Source organism: Oncorhynchus tshawytscha, linkage group LG10, assembly GCF_018296145.1.
Source record: "Oncorhynchus tshawytscha isolate Ot180627B linkage group LG10, Otsh_v2.0, whole genome shotgun sequence".
Classification (NCBI taxonomy): domain Eukaryota; kingdom Metazoa; phylum Chordata; class Actinopteri; order Salmoniformes; family Salmonidae; genus Oncorhynchus; species Oncorhynchus tshawytscha.
The window spans coordinates 29,311,616-29,327,859 of NC_056438.1; the positions used below are offsets into that span (position 1 = coordinate 29,311,616).

Below are 16,244 nucleotides of genomic sequence, written 5' to 3' on the forward strand. Positions count from 1 at the left end.
CAGCTGTTCGGTGGGAGAGCCCTGTCCACAGCCTCTGACATGTTTTCCTCCTGCTCATCCAAATCCCCCTCGCCCCCATCTGGACTACCCTGCCCGGTCTGGCCAGACTCGTCGTCTTTAAGTTTTTCACTTACATTTATTGTGATACTTCTGCCGCAAAGTCAGCTTCTTTTAAAAAAAAAAAAGCATGTTCTGTCACTGAACTAGCTGGAACTTCTCACTGCTCAATGAACTCTTACTTTTTTTGTTGTTTTGGTCTGCGTAGGCTTTCTACCTATTCGGGTTTATTTGGCCATCAGGCTTTACTTTAGATTTGTTGCATAAACCATGTTCTCCAATGGCAACTTTTCTATCAATGTGCTTGCCCATTTTGGGACGCAACCCTCAGGCTGTGTGGATTCGAATGCACTCCTTTTACTAAAGACATTATTTTATCTTCCTGGCTCTGCTGTTGCAGATGCATATTTACTAAAGACATTATTTTATTTTCCTGGCTCTGCTGTTGCAGATGCATATTTAAGGATCTACTTGCAGTAACGTTTGTTTTCCTCTGAAACTTGGCATTCAACCAAGTCTCTCTGGATAAGCACATCTAAATGAAAATGTAATGTAAATGTATAATTGCATAGGCTCACGCATCTATCAAGACTAGTATATGACTTGACTATTTGGGCAATTCAAACAGACTGCTTGATTCGAAAATGTGTTTTAGGCGCCGTATGGATGATGGGACGCAATTGCGGCGCCCCGGGATACGCAGATGCCAAATTGAGCTCATTATTGCTGTGCGCCTCTATTTTTGTAAAGATGTGGATGGCTCTGTATTGATAGGATAATACAGGACCTCCTGTCAACCAAACGCACCCACCTCTTGATAACTCCCTTCACAACAGCGCTGCTCAGCGGCGCGTAAGAAGTGTGAATGCCCTGACTTCTGCAGAGTCCATATCACCCTTAATACTGCACCACCAATGCAGACTTGGTGAAGGTAATACCTTAAAATTGGCTGCCAACCGCCATAATTACAAATAAAAAAAATCCACAGAAGAATTAAGTAGCGGTTGTGGGAGTGACGCACATTTGAGTGACATCGAATTGGACCAATCTTTGGAAGGCTGGCTTTCCGGAAAATGTCGGCGCACCCGAGTGAGGTTCCTGTGTGCGGTTTAGAACGATAACCTTGCAAATTCATACTGTCCAGTTGCACCAGTTGGTAAGTGATTGTGTCGCATTGAGCTATACAGACTGTTGGCATTGTTTTCGTATAAACTTTTAATCGTCGCCTGCACGAATCAAGATAAATTGGCTAGCTAATGCTAACAAATCATATTCGTTAGCTAGTAAGCTAACTATACCAGCAAGATACACATGTGTGGTTATTTTGCAGGTCTCTCTCCTCAGATCTGTGGGTCTACCGGGACGCTGCCGTGAGCATGGAGGAGAGGCGCTTCGCTGAAGTCCCCAGAGAGTCTGTCAAACTCATGGCTGAGAGTGCGGGAGTAGAACTCAGCGACGATGTGGCTGCATTGTTGGCTGAAGATGTCTGCTACCGGCTTAGGGAAGCCACACAGGTAAACAATAAAACCGGTGCCAAATCGATGTTGATTGTTCGATGTCGTGAGGGCCAGGAGTTTTCCCTCACCATTTGTTCTGACCAGGACGAACTCTGAGCCCCATTCATAGGTAAAGTTGGTTATTTCTAGATATTTGTTTGTCTGATGTGACTTTGACCAACACAGAGCAGCTCTCAGTTCATGAGACATGCCAAGAGGAGGAAGCTGACAGTAGAGGACTTCAACAGAGCACTGCGCTGGAGCAATGTGGAGGTGAGAGAGTGCCTACTGTTTTATTGAATGTATACATGCAATTAGTGTACTAATTATTAGGAACACCTTCCTACTATTGAGTTGCACCCCCTTTTTCTCTCAGAACAGTCTCAATTCGTCAGGGCATGGACTCGACAAGGTGTCGAAGGCATTCCACAGGGATGCTGGCCCATGTTGACTCCAATGCTTCCCACAGTTGTGTCAAGTTGGCTGGATGTCCTTTGGGTGGTGGACCATTCTTGATACACACAGGAAACTGTTGATAGTGGAAAAGCCCAGCAATGTTGCAGTTCTTGACACAATCAAACCGGGTGATACCTACTACCAAAGGCACTTCAATCTTGTTTTGCCCACCCTCTGAATGGCACACATACACAGTCCATGTGGCAGTTGTCTCAAGGCTTAAAAAACATGATTTAACCTGTCTCCACCCCTTAATCGACACTGATTGAAGTTGATTTAACAAGTGGTGTCAATAAGGGGTCATAGTGTTCAGCTAGTCAGCCTGTCATTGAAAGAACAGGTTTTCCTAATGTTTTTACACTCAGTGTATACATTGTGTGAGCCTGTTTCAACTGAATCCCGCTTGCTGGGTGATGTCTGTCTTTATTATTGTTACTCTAACTGAGCTCCTATCTGTACTGTCTTCTCTTTTTGCCAGGCCATAGCCGGCTACGGTGCGCAAGATGCCCTACCTTTCCGACCGATCAAGGAGGGCGAGCTATTCTTTGTGGATGACCGTGATGTCAACCTGGTTGAACTTGCCCTGGCCACCAACATACCCAAGGGCTGTGCCGAGACCATGGTGCGAGGTATGACCGCCGATGCTTGTTATAGAAATGCGTCTCACTGACTTACTAGATACTAACCCGCCACCTGCACATCAATTGTCAAATCGATACTCATTCTACTTGTAAGAGATTTAGTAGATTTTATGGTGACTATGATTTGTTCTCCTACTAGTGAACGTGTCTTATCTGGATGGGAAAGGCAACCTGGAGCCTCAAGGTACAGGTAAGGGCTCAGAGTAAATTTGAACATTAGGTGATATTTACTCCCATGGCTTTTGCAGAGTGGTTGATCCCTCCTTTTACTCTCCTTCATAGTTCCCAGTGCTGTACAAACTCTCTCGGAGGATCTGCTCAAGTACTACCAGCAGATCACCCGGGCCATACTAGGAGAGGACCCACACCTTATGAAGGTACAGTTTTGTCCTGGTGTCGACATGTGATAGAACACATTAGATTGGAGAAACTGTTGAAATCGCTCAAACATTTTAATCCATGGTGGATTAACTATTTCCTCATCAGGTGGCTTTGCTGGATCTCCAGTCCAACTCCAAGATTGCTGCCCTCCTGCCATATTTTGTATATGTCATCAGTGGGGTATGTTATACTTATTTGAAACACAACATCTAACGTCATGGATGCATTCAAATCTCTAGTCGTTTAGTGCCTATAGGGCAATGAGTTTTTCCTGACCAGGAGAAACTCTAGAAAACCCTAATCATACAGTAGCCTATAACTATGCCCTGGATTTGATCCTCGTCAGGAAAAAGTCCTGACCGTATCTTTACTAAATGTAGCTAGCGCTGTACTTCATATCTACCCCTCTCTCCACTCTGCCCACCAGGTGAAGTCTGTGAGCCACGACCTGGAGCAGCTGAACCGTCTGCTGCACATGGTGAAGAGTCTGGTGCAGAACCCCTACCTGTACCTTGGCTCCTACGTGCGTAGCCTGGTGTCCAGCGTCATGTACTGCATCCTGGAGCCGCTGGCCGCCTCCATCAACCCCCTCAATGACCACTGGACCTTAAGGGACTACGCAGCACTTCTGCTCAGCCACATCTTCTGGTATGACTGACCACCCATAAAGATGCACTATATATACAGTATAGATATGTACAGTAGAATGACTAGACAGACTGGACAAAGCCCCTCAGACCATGGCAGTTTGACTGATACACTTATTGGTTCATGAGGGGGAAAAAACAAAGGCCTGCACACTGTAAGGCTCCTAATACCACCTTTAAATAATGTTTTGGTCAAAAGTGGACCATCTTAGTCAACAACAGAATCACGGCCATCTTGACATAATTCTCTCCAAAACATGTGTCTTTGTCAGGACCCATGGAGACCTGGTCAGTGGTCTGTACCATCAGATTCTGCTGTCTCTGCAGAAGGTTCTGTCAGACCCGGTCCGCCCGCTGTGTTCTCACTATGGAGCTGTCGTGGGGCTACACGCACTCGGGTGGAAGGTAACTACGTTTCTTTTATCTTGATCATCTTTGAGTGAGAGTGTTTTCTTTCGTTTCTGTTGGTTCATTTTTAGGATCTTTGCTGATCTCTGTGTGTCTTTTGTAGGCTGTTGAGCGGGTGTTATATCCACACTTGCCAGCCTACTGGGCTAACCTGCAAGCTGTCCTGGATGATTACTCCGTCTCCAACGCCCAAGTGAAAGCAGACGGACACAAGGTCTACGGAGCCATCCTGGTAAGTGCAGCAGACCAGTCACTGAGTCTGTAATATTGTAGGTTTTCTGTGACGCGTACTAGAGAACGACCGTTAATCGGCCAGGCCGATATATCGGGCCGATATTTGCCTTTTCTAGTCTTTCGGCCCTTCTCTATTGGCTTTGTCGACAATCCCTCTACATAGTAAAGCTGCTGCTATGCCAGCCGCCCCTCACTGCTTGAGCCACGAGCACTGCCCAATGCTGAGGCTTGTCTAGCTGGGAAAATCAGCAGCAGCAAGATAGCTCATTCACCAACAGAAAGGTGTAGTATTGGTGAATTGACACAGTGACTCCTGTTGTTAATATTCATTTAGTTAAATAACTTATAATAAGGCCAATGTCTACGTGTCTGGACATGCATGCAAGCAAGTTAAGCAGATAGCAAAAGTTACTATAACCAACCCTTTAATTTGTGGTGTTAGCTAGGTGGCTATATGAGACTTGACATTGTTGTCATTCAGCAGATGCTACGTACCTACATTAGTGACTGCATACATTTTCCATACTAAGTCCCCCGTGGGAATTGAACCCACAACCCTGGCATTGCAAGCGCTGGGCTCTACCTACTGAGCTACATGGGACTACTATGCTGGCTAGATGTACATGGTACTAAGATATCAGATAGGAGATAATAGCCAACGTCAGCTGGTTCTCATTTTGAACATGCACCATTTTTGGCAGCGAGCCCTCTGACTTGCGTTGTAACGTTAGCTATTTACTGGTGTGCTGATCTGACCAGCAGCTATCGGATCTGTAAATTGACAGTTGATGGTCGGATTAGATTATCACAATCGGGAAAGAAGGAAGTGTCTTAAAATGCCCAAATGAAGGTTGTCAATAGGTTTAGCTGCCTAAGAATCTTCCTCCTTGTTTATGGAACAAGAACGCTTGCATTGAACATATGTTCTTTTATATTCTCAAACTAACAGCAGTGCCTATGTCCTTTCATACAGACATGACACTCTTTTGAGTGATGCTTTTTGTCAAATGTTGTTGATCAGTAGGCTAATATGAGTCCAAAATAGAAGGCTAACAGATTGTTTGTCATCTGTAGCACCGTACACTCCACCGATCAGCCAAAACAAGCTCAATAACTCAATGCATGCACACGCTCCTATTGAATATGCGTTCACCTGTATTGTGAGTAGGCCTATGCCATCTCCATTAACCCAGTTGATCAAGAGATTTACCATTCAAATAAAATTATTGAAATTGTTATGTAATTAGATTGGTAAAAATAACGTGAAATGTATGGTTTGATTTAAAAATGTATGCATTAATGCATACACGGCTATCTCTGGGTAATGTTGTCATTAAAATGTTATAATGTAATGACATTGAATATCGGCCTAAAATGCTAGCCTCGTTGTGGCCCAAAAAATCCATATCTGCCGTTCTATAATGCAATCAAAGCTTTCCAAAGTAATACAAGAGATTCCCAGTAATGTATTGTCACGAATTGCATTTATGCTGCGCCTTTCACCCGATCTCAAAGCGCTTTACATTTTTATGTTGGTAACACACCCTATCAACCTCCACTGTGCCCACTAAGTACCAATCTCCCCTCTGTCCTGCAGGTGGCGGTGGAGCGCCTGCTGAAGATGAAAGCCCTGTCTCTGTCCCAACCAGCGGAGGGGAGCAGCAGCGCCCAGCCGGGCTCTGGGGGCGTGATGGGTTTCAGGGTGAGTTCCCCCGGGCTCAGCCCCCCTCCAGAGCCCCTCTCCGAGGCCGCCCTGGGCATCGCCAGCCACCTGCAGGGACCTGGGGGGGCTGGCACCCCCTGGGATGACTGGACCCCCGTCCCCCTGCCCGCCATGTACTGTGAGCTCTACTCCTTCTTCGGTGACAGCCTGGCGGTACGCTTCAGCACGGGTCCCAGCTTGGGAGGTTGCCCCCTGTCAGCCCCCTCCCAGCCCCCTGATACGAGGAAGGAGCCCCCTGGTCCCGCTGCTAACCCAGACACCACGCGCAAGATGCCTCAGCTCACTGCTAACCTCAACATCAGCCCCCGGCAAGACGGGAGCCCTCGCACTGAGCCCGCCCCACCTAGTCTAGCTGCCACTGCTCCAGGAAGGTAATGTAGCATCTGTATAACTAGTTATATTATAGGAGGGTGTGAGAGGCACAGCTCTCACTCATAAAGTAAAAAATATCCTTTATTTATTTAGATTGCATACATTAACAGTACAATTTACAATGCACTTCTGTGCAAATAAATTATGATTTCTATTGCATCTTACACATTGTCCACATTGCTTAGTAGTGAAAAAATGCCAATTTTAAGAAGTGATAATGAGTAATGTGATCAGAGCGGGTGTCTCGCAGACCATAAGACAGCCTGTTTTAATCACACCATAGAGAAACCGGAGAAAGAAAGACAACCAGACAGCTGGTCCAGACAGAAAGCTGGTGTCTAACACAAAAAAATAAGTTCTTATGTTATACTGAAGAATATATACAGGTAACAACCAAAATAAAGGGAACTCCAAAATAGTGTCTTAATCGGGTGGTCAGAAAACCTTTGGCGTTGACAGAAATAATGGACAACTGGGTGTTTTTTATACATGACTCACCCTAAGCATGATGGGATGCTGTTTGCTTAATTAAATCAGGAACCACACCTGTGTGGAAGCACCTGCTTTCAATATACTTTGTACCCCTCATTTACTCCAGTGTTTCCTTTATTTTGGCAGTTACATGTACCTTTTTGAAGGCTGAAATTATTTATCTACTATAGCTAACATGTTCCTTTTACCTCTCTTTCCTTCTCTCAGGTCCCTGGCTCGCTCTTCCTCCTCATCCTCCATCCAGCGCAGAAACTCCTCCTCCCGGCCGGGACAGCGCTCAGCAGGTCCATCCCGCGACGTGTTCACCAAGGCCCGTTTCCCCCCTCCTCAGACCGGACCCCCCACATTCTCCTTCCTCATCGGGGGACGTCAGATGGGCCGGCGTTGCCAGGGTCGCCGCTTCCAGACCAGCTTCAGCTCTCCCCCACCCCTGTCCACTGTACCGCCCCGTGCCTACGCCCACAAGCTGCCCGTCATCGGGAGGGTTGGAAAACCGGTGCGCCGATGGACCTGCTCCCACTACTCCCTGCACCTGCCCCTCTGAGAAAGAGAAAAGTGAGACTATGGTTGGGGGTCAAGACCTTGGAACAAGGCTGAGGCTAACTCACTGCTCAGTAGTGCAGGTGGAGTTCCCTATATCCTCCCTCCCTATTCGGCCTATGACATAAGAGGTAGACTAGGACTAGAGGATAGCCACATTAGGTGGGAGGGACCCTACTGGAGTCGCATAAGAGACACTGACTCATGTACACATTGTTCTAGAGCTCCGATTTTCCAACCTGAAAATCACTGACGTCATGATTTGACCTCATTTGTTCTTGAGTTCCCAGTTGTCTTGAATGCACCATAAGGACGCTACTAATTTGACAACTTCAGACTAACGGGCCTGGTGTGTGTTGAATAGTGGGATCCATGGATATGGAAGGAGTATTCGCACCGAGCTGAGAGCTTGACACCGTCTTAAAACATGGACAATGTATTTTCTATGTACCTGAGTAATTTTACCAACCTGTACATGTATATGGACGATAGCCAATATCCTAAAATAAATATTCTTACAATATTACATATTTTCCACATTTGTTATTTACAGTGAAATTCAAACTTGATATGTTTTCGACAGTTTTTTCCTATTTTAATTTGAGTTAATTCATTTCCAGAATTGACATTCTATGGAGTTCTCAATGAGTGGAATGGTGTTTGAATTGTGTTTTAAATATTTAAAACAAGTGGCTCACCTGCGTCTGAGTGTTTGGTTACCTCCACTAGCGATACACAGCAAGGTCAGTCCGACAAACAACCATGATCTGTTGGGTCGACTCGTCCCAGAGGTTCTGTCGGAAGCATGCCTTCTGGTTCCTGCTCCTCAGCTACGTCCTCTTCACACTCTTTGGGGGTCTGGTGCTCATGGCTATTGAGCAGCCCCAGGAAAACAAGCTCAGAGCACAGGTCCTTGAACTCCGAGAGAACTTTCTGAGGGACAACTACTGCGCACCGGAGAGCAGGCTGGATACAATTATCGTGAAAGCGTCCTTTTCTGCTAATCGAAACATTGCTGTCTTAGATGCACACAGAGATGATTGGAGCTGGGATTTTATCTCGTCCATGTTCTTTGTGATCAATGTTTTGACTGTCCGTGGTAAGAAGAACAAATAAATAAAGCTAGTTGATTCCACAGTTAAAATTTACATCATTTCAATCTATGATTTATTGTAGGGCCAAATAATCACATATTGAACCACTTGAATAGTTCTCGTGCAATGTAGTTTATTGAGGAGAGTGTAGGCTACATCCTGTTGCCGCAGGCCAAAGTCAGATGCAAAAATTCAAAGATGGCTTTAGGGTCTATGTAGATGTGTGCACACGTCTCACAACTACCCTAGTAAAACATGCTTTCGGTTACTTGTTTCACATGGAAGTCAAAATCCCTGTAAATCCACTTTTTATGCCAACTGTTTTTTTTCCCAGGTTATGGTAACTCCAGTCTCCTTTCTGATGACGGAAAACTTTTCTGCATCTTCTACTGCCTGCTGGGAATCCCCCTCACCCTTTATGTCCTCTCCTGCCTGTCTGACCTCATGCTGCCCATCCTTACCCATGGCCCTGTGCGCCACCTCCAGACCTACTGGGGCCTGCCCTACGGCCAGGCAGTGCTGCTCCATGCCAGCCTCTTCTCTCTGGTCCTGGTGATACTCTTGTTCCTGCTGCCCGCTACCAGCCTCTGCTACCTGAAGCCAGAGTGGAGCTTCCTGGACACCCTGTTCTTCTGCGTGGTCACCCTCAGCACCATCGGCCAGGGGGACTACCTACTGGGGAAAAGGCGCAACAAGGCGACCAAGGAGTGCATGGAATTCCTCACCTCCTGTGAGAGTAGCCATAGCAGAGTTGGGGTCAATTCAATTTAGACTTTTTTTTTTTTTTTTTGCAGTTGATTTCAGAATTGGCAGTAATCAAGATGGAAATGGAATTGGCCCTAATCCTGCCTGGTCCTCCACACAGGCTTCTGCTTCCCCTCTTGTCCTCACAGCTTTGTGATAATCGGATGTATCCGTCTCATACGTCTGCCGTTTTTTTTTCTCTCCACAGGTTATTTAATGGCTGGCATCGTGGCGATTCTGACTTTCCAGGAGACTGCCACGGAGGTGCCACAGGTCCAAGCAGTGTTCCGGCTGTTCTGTGGACCCCAAGACAGAGCAGTGAAGGGAACAGACGGGGATGAGATGATGCTCAGTGAAGAGGACTCTGGACCCAGAGGAGCTCCAGTACACACTCCCTGACTCAATCGTCCTCTGGAACCGCCTGCACCCATACTGGACAGAGACATAAAAATTTTGTCCACGAGTTCATCTGACTCTGGGGAAGTAGATAAAGGGCTAATTGCCAAAATCCCTAAGTATCCCTTTGAGGTCATTGTTGATTTGTACATAAAATAATATATTCATATTGCGTAGATGGTATTGATTTTAGACTTCCTATAATAATGTAAATCAGGTGATGAGGTATTTTTTTAAAAATGATTGTAAACCCCTGATAGAAGGGTTGAGTTTGTGTATTCTGGTTATTTGAATTGTACAATACAGTTTAGTGTATTTTTTTGTGAAGATGAAAAGTGATTGTAATATCTGAGAAGCCAGACAGTCTTATTAAGTACTAATAACAGACATCTGCATCTGCAGGGCCAGTTGTTCTATCTTTTGTCATACAGACCCATTTAGGGAAGGCGTCTTGAGAAACAAAGCGTTCCCATTTCTCCCACTCCATACCATGGCTTAAAATGAAAATCATTTTATGATGTATTCCAAAAACAATTGTTAGTATCGAAGTCCTACACTTTCCTATTGCAAGTGTTCGTCAACTAAATTACTTGCCACACAGTCAGTCCCTGATGAATGTAATGGCTTAAGATTGTCATGATCATGAATGCACTAAACAGGTGAGGTAATTTTTTTTCCTGTGTCGTTTTTTACCCACTCTTATACTGGGCATGCTCTGTACATGTATTGTTGTTTTGGTTGCACCTTTCACTGAATAAAATCGTAAATGTACCATATCTTGTGAGTGGAGCTCTCTGATGATCCTTTGCCATTGACAGCAGCCCAGTTAGTGTCAGTCCTGCCCTGCTACGACTCTGTATGAAATAGAGGGGGCCCACGGAACACGATTCAGAGCCTGTGCCTTGTACTGGCAGCCCTGGCACCCTACCAGGCAGCCTCTCAGGCATCCTCTATAAACATATCCACGGTAGTGCTTATTGGGTCATTTAGAGGACCATGAATTGAGGTGGAGGGTGGTGTCTTCCTGGTTGTTGTTGTGCCCCAAATAATCCTATATCCAATCTCTCTGTTGCTAAGATTTGAAGCAACTGGCCATGTTTGAGAGCATCAATTCTGCTTAGTAGTTGACGACCAACTGAGCAGACTGACTGATCTACAAATCATAATTAGTAGTTATTGAGGGATGGGAGGTGATTGGTAGATCAGCCAGTCAGACTGATCAGAGTTGATGCTCTCAAACACAGCTACTCTCTTTCATGGATTAACCGTCCCGTCATGTGCCGCCCTTTGCTGCCTGAGTCACAGGTTTGCAATCCCAGTTGTCCCCATTTAGGTTGTGAGATGAACAGGCTGAGGCTGGTATGCACTGGTCAGAAGAACTACGGTGGAGGGATTCCCCCCCCAACGCACACCCCTGATTGGGTCGCTCTTATGTATGAGCACTGTGCAACTGTGGGTCACGTAGGACCCCCAGGACACGGTGGACAATCTGTCACTCCCTCTGACACATACAGTTGAAGTCGGAAGTTTGCATACACCTTAGCCAAATACATTTAAACTCAGTTTTTCACAATTCCTGACATTTAATCCTAACAAATATTCCCTGTTTTAGGTCAGTTAAGATCACCACTTTATTTTAAGAATGTGAAATGTCAGAATAATAGTAGAGTGATTTTATTTCAGCTTTTATTTCTTTCATCACATTCCCAGTGGGTCAGAAGTTTTACATACACTCAATTAGTATTTGGTAGCATTGCCGTTAAATTGTTTAACTTGTGTAAAACGTTTAGGGTAGCCTTCCACAAGCTTCCCACAAGTTCGGTGAATTTTGGCCCATTCTTACTGACACAGCTGGTGTAACTGAGTCAGGTTTGTCGGCTCCCTTGCTCGCACACACTTTTTCAGTTCTGCCCACAAATGTTCTATAGGATTGAGGTCAGGGCTTTGTGATGGCCACTCCAATACCTTGACTTTGTTGTGCTTAAGCCATTTTGTCACAACTTTGTATGTATGCTTGGGATCATTGTCCATTTGGAAGACCCATTTACAACCAAGCTTAAACTTCCTGACTGATGTCTTGATGTTGCTTCAATACATCCACCTAATAGTCCATCCTCATGATGCCATCTATTTTGTGAAGTGCACCAGGCCCTCCTGCAGCAAAGCACCCCCACAACATGATGCTGCCACCTCCGTGCTTCACGGTTGGGATGGTGTTCTTCGGCTTGCAAGCCTCGCCCTTTTGGGGAGCCATGACATAAAACAGCTTGGAAAATTCCAGAAAATGAAGGCACAGTCAACTTCGTGTATGTAAACTTCTGACCCACTGGAATTGTGATACAGTGAAATAATCTGTAAACAATTGTTGGGAAAATTACTTGTGTCATGCACAAAGTAGATGTCCTAACCGACTTGCCAAAACCATAGTTTGTTAACAAGAAATGTGTGGAGTAGTTGAAAAACTAGTTTTAATGACTCCAACATAAGTGTATGTAAACTTCCGACTTCAACTGTACATGCACACACACGTACACAGAGACAGGGGTTTCCCAACCAGGTGGTGACATTATCTAACTCCTAGCCTCATGGGACACAGACTGGTGTCTTGCGATTGCTGTTGCATATAATGTAGCTATTGACACAGCATATGTCATAGTGCACTCTCAAAGACCATAGGTAGGTAGTTTAGTGATATATTTAGAGGGGAATACGGTGATCTGACTGTGCAAAATCTGATCTGGTGCCAGGAATATATAGCTGCTCTTTTAATCCAAGAAAACTTGATTGTATATATTGCAAAAGCCCTATATGAACCCTTATATCCTATAGGCCTCAATTAGTGTTATGATATTCAGTGACCTTGTTAACATTTTTCCAGTGAGTCTCTGGGTTCTCGCTGTCACCATCCCCTTCATTTTGATGGACAGCCGGCAGGTGTTTGGCCCTGCGTGTCTATATTTATCAAGGAGGGGACTATGGGACATCGCTCTGCATGCTGCAGTGGCTCTGATCTCTCCATGACTCATATAACCACCATGTTATTTTCCACCCCTAGAAAGAGAGGGACATTATGGCCTCAACCCTTTTCTCAGTCAACTATTTAGTTGGCAACTTTTGGAATTCCTCTCAATTCCAATGTGAACTGCAGTTTCAACTTTGTCACATAGAAAACGTTTGTGACAGGTAATCAACTTGGCCCAGAGTCTAATTAACAGCCTTAACGATTGCTCTGACGACCTCTTGTGGCTGAGACTTCCAGCCTATTCATCCTCTACCAATTATGCCAACTAACCTGGACAGCATCCTTATTTTAAAGGGAGCTAGGTCAATCTTGTCAGAGACATGACACGCTGTACCCCATTTTGCCTCTAAATCCTCCATTTGAAGTCAGCTGTCTGCATAGAGTTGCCCTGAAGTTCCATTTCTCCCAGCACATCCTGTGGACCCAGGTGGCACTGAATGACACAAGTGGGGCCCTGCAGCTGGAAAATAGGATGTGCAGCGACCAATAGGTGGCCCACCCAACAGGAAAAAGATTGTTGTGGAAACATATTACCTCTAAATAACCTGTCTAGATGAGTTAACAAGATTGGAGAACACATTGGGAGGAAACTTAGACCATTCCTCCATACAGAATCTTTCCAGATTCATTCCAATGGGTTTCAGAGACTGAAATGGCCATTGCAAAATGTTGATTTTTGTTGTCAATTAACAATTTCTTTCTGGATTTGAATGTGTGCTCGGGGTTATTGTCTTGCTGGAAGATCCACTTCCCGGGTAAAGTTCATCATGATACCATTGAACTGAACAAGGGCCCCAGTACCAGTGGAAACAAATAGCCTCATAACATCAAAGATTCACCACCACCATATTTTACGGGTAGGGTATGGGGTTATTTTCTGCATTTTCATCCTTATTTTGACGTCAAACCCACCACTGGTGTATGAGGTCAAAGAGCACTATTTTCATGTCATCTGACCACAGCGCAGGTTCCAAATCAAGTGCCAATGCCGTTTTGCAAACTCCTGGCGTTTACATTTGTTGGATGACATGAAAATAGAGCCCTTACACTTTTGTTCTCAGGGCCAGTAATAAACTCCCCAGCTGCCTGTGTCGGTCGGCGTTGCGCCACAACTTATAAATAAACACCAGAGTAAACTGAAAAGTCCCCTGCTATTAGGTACAGTGTACTGTAGCCTTTGGTTTGCTGTATGAAGGGACTAAGCAAGAACATATTGCCCTGACATGTTTCCTGGCCCCCCAAATATCCTGTTCTTACATGTACCTATTGAATACCTCTTACCACACCTCAGCAAAGCCAGGACCATAGTGGGTTATTACCATGGGGTTACATTGGCATGTCCCCCTCCCCAACCCCCAAACACAGTGCACCCTTGGACTCAAAAAATATATACATTGCTTCCCACACTCATCTCAAACAACGAACTAGCTACAGTTTCAATAACAAGGAGATGCTTTCCTATTTTTCATACTTGTATTGTATTTTTAAACCAGTAGAATATTCTTTAAATAACATACTGGTCAAATGTTTTTTTTTTAAATAAAGTCATAGGCTACAAGTGAAAATACAATACCTCAATTGATGTTTAATAAAAAGTGTTATTGAATGAGAAATTGTTATGTTCATATCAAAGTTTTTTTTGCTTGGGGTGTCGTCTGTCTCACTGTTCGGATCTGTCGTGGCGTGCGTTTGTTTTGCCTGTATTCTGTGTGTGACATTCGGGACATGTGAACACCAGTCAGACTGTTGAACAGTGAGTGAACGAACATTGACGGTCTTTCTTTCGCAGCAAACGCAAGTGTTGCGGCAACAGACTGGTGTTTCCCCAAGCAGTGAGGGCAGAGGGGAACTGTGGAGAGGATTGAAACCAATGTCCCTTGAGAAAATAACATTATAGTCTCCAAACATGACTTCAGTTTGGAAGAGACTTCAGCGTGTCGGCAAGAAAGCCTCGAAATTCCAGTTTGCGGCGACTTTTCAAGAACTGACGGTAGAATGCACGAAGAAATGGTAAGTGAATATAATTTACATTTTAGTCATTTAGCATACGCTCTTAGTCTTATCTACAGCAAATTACAGGAGCAATTGGGGTAAGTGCCTTGCTCAAGGGCACATCGATATGTTTTTTCACGTAGTCTGATCGAGGATTCGAACCAGCGACCTTTCGGTTACTGTCCCAACGATCTTAACAGCTGGGTTACCTACCGCCCTTTACTGGATTTAGCCTTGATAAAGTTGTCATGTCTGAACCGATAAAACAACCTCGTGGGGTTTGAAACTTTTGTCACCTTGTCCTTCATTTCCTTGTCCCCTGCTTGAGATGTAATTTAATCAGGTCATACTTTCAGGTTCATATTTGGTTTGTGTGCAATGCCCAATGATATGTTTGTTGTCCGTTTCTTACCGCTATTACACTGACTACCCCATTTTTGTTGATCGTACACGTTTATTGCACAGTGCACAATGCATGAATATACTGTAGCCTACAACTGTCTTCAACAGTCAAAGCACTTCCGCATTTGTCCTCATGCTGTTTTCCCATTCTAATCATCGTCATGCGACAAGCATCCAAATTGACATTGTTGTTTTGAGCGTAAGCAAAACATATTTTGTCCAAATGTGCCTAAGCTTTGACGTGTCACAGGTGTAAATAGAGCCAATTGTAACTGGGGATGATTAGGAATTTAGCCATGACACCAGGGTTAATAGCCCTACAATAAGTGCCATGGGATCTTTAGTGACCACAGAGAGTCAGGACACCTGTGTAACATCCCATCAGAAAGACAGCAACCTACACAGGGCAATGTCCCCAATCTCTACCCTGGGGTATTGGGATATATATTTTTTAGACCAGAGGAAAGGGTGCCTCCTACTGGCCCTCAAACAACACTACCAGCAGTATCTGGTCTCCCATCCAGGGACCAACCCTGCTTAGCTTCAGAAGCAAGCCAGCAGTGTGACACTGGGTGGTATGCTGCAGTGCTGAAAGCTCTCTCTCAATGGTCAGGTGTGTGAGTGTGCACATTCTTGTTCCATGCAGTATAGAGTTAATATGGGTGTCCTTTTCCCCAAAGGTCACATTATACAACAGCAGCTGGGCTGTGTTTCTTTTACACTATTCCACTTTGGCTTTCTGTGTCCTCTCTGTTTTAACTGGGCCAGTTGTCCAAATTCAGAGGAGTGTGTTTATTGAACAGTTAACTTAATCTCCATTTATTATTTAAGTAGTTTTACCTTTTTATATAGGCCTATTTTAGACTGGCATGTTGCCTTAGCTCCAGGAGTTCTCGTCATTATAGACAATATAGTCTGTATGTACTGTACGGTACAGTATTTCAGGGGCGCAACTTTCACTGTGGTCAGGGGGACTTGACCCCCCCCCCACATTCTGAAATTGTATTTTTGTACCCCCCAGTTTCATCATTGCTCTGTGATACAAAAAGTGGCAACGGTGTGCTTTAGGACCATGCGGACACCTCAGTGCGGTCGGGTAGGCTGTTTGGCGATTTGAGCCGGCTGGATTTAGGACTGCGCGGACCCC

The 16,244-nt window shown here is 44.9% G+C and overlaps 3 protein-coding genes across 11 annotated transcripts in view; all 3 read left to right on the top strand.

The window, feature by feature from the left end:
- The first annotated feature begins 869 nt into the window (after nucleotides 1–869).
- On the top strand, nucleotides 870–8,584 carry taf6l (TAF6-like RNA polymerase II, p300/CBP-associated factor (PCAF)-associated factor). Of its 2 annotated transcripts, none has more exons than XM_024434903.2 (12): nucleotides 870–1,213; nucleotides 1,402–1,571; nucleotides 1,740–1,826; nucleotides 2,488–2,638; nucleotides 2,790–2,840; nucleotides 2,933–3,027; nucleotides 3,137–3,211; nucleotides 3,459–3,679; nucleotides 3,951–4,083; nucleotides 4,190–4,318; nucleotides 5,918–6,414; nucleotides 7,115–8,584. In XM_024434903.2, the coding sequence occupies exons 2-12, from the start codon at nucleotides 1,434–1,436 to the stop codon at nucleotides 7,449–7,451; spliced, it is 1,914 nt and encodes a 637-aa protein (XP_024290671.1). In that variant the 5' UTR covers nucleotides 870–1,213; nucleotides 1,402–1,433; the 3' UTR covers nucleotides 7,452–8,584. The 2 variants fall into 2 exon arrangements, with proteins under 2 accessions (XP_024290671.1, XP_024290670.1); XM_024434902.2 differs by having other exon boundaries at nucleotides 871–1,213; nucleotides 1,388–1,571.
- On the top strand, nucleotides 8,210–9,684 carry kcnk7 (potassium channel, subfamily K, member 7). The gene is made up of 3 exons (XM_042329571.1): nucleotides 8,210–8,546; nucleotides 8,876–9,271; nucleotides 9,494–9,684. Exons 1-3 carry the CDS (start codon nucleotides 8,210–8,212, stop codon nucleotides 9,682–9,684), a joined length of 924 nt encoding a protein of 307 aa, XP_042185505.1.
- A 4,733-nt stretch (nucleotides 9,685–14,417) lies between these two features.
- The window catches only part of LOC112260080 (EH domain-binding protein 1-like protein 1), a 62,366-nt gene continuing 60,539 nt past the window's right edge, over nucleotides 14,418–16,244 (top strand). For 5 of the 8 annotated variants that reach the window (XM_042328468.1, XM_042328469.1, XM_042328471.1 and 2 more), the window contains exon 1: nucleotides 14,437–14,713. In XM_042328468.1, coding sequence (XP_042184402.1) covers nucleotides 14,610–14,713 — 104 coding nt within the window. In that variant the 5' untranslated portion in view covers nucleotides 14,437–14,609. Of the gene's footprint in view, nucleotides 14,714–16,244 lie in introns of all 8 variants that reach the window. The other 3 variants (XM_042328473.1, XM_024434913.2, XM_024434911.2) reach the window with 3 other exon arrangements.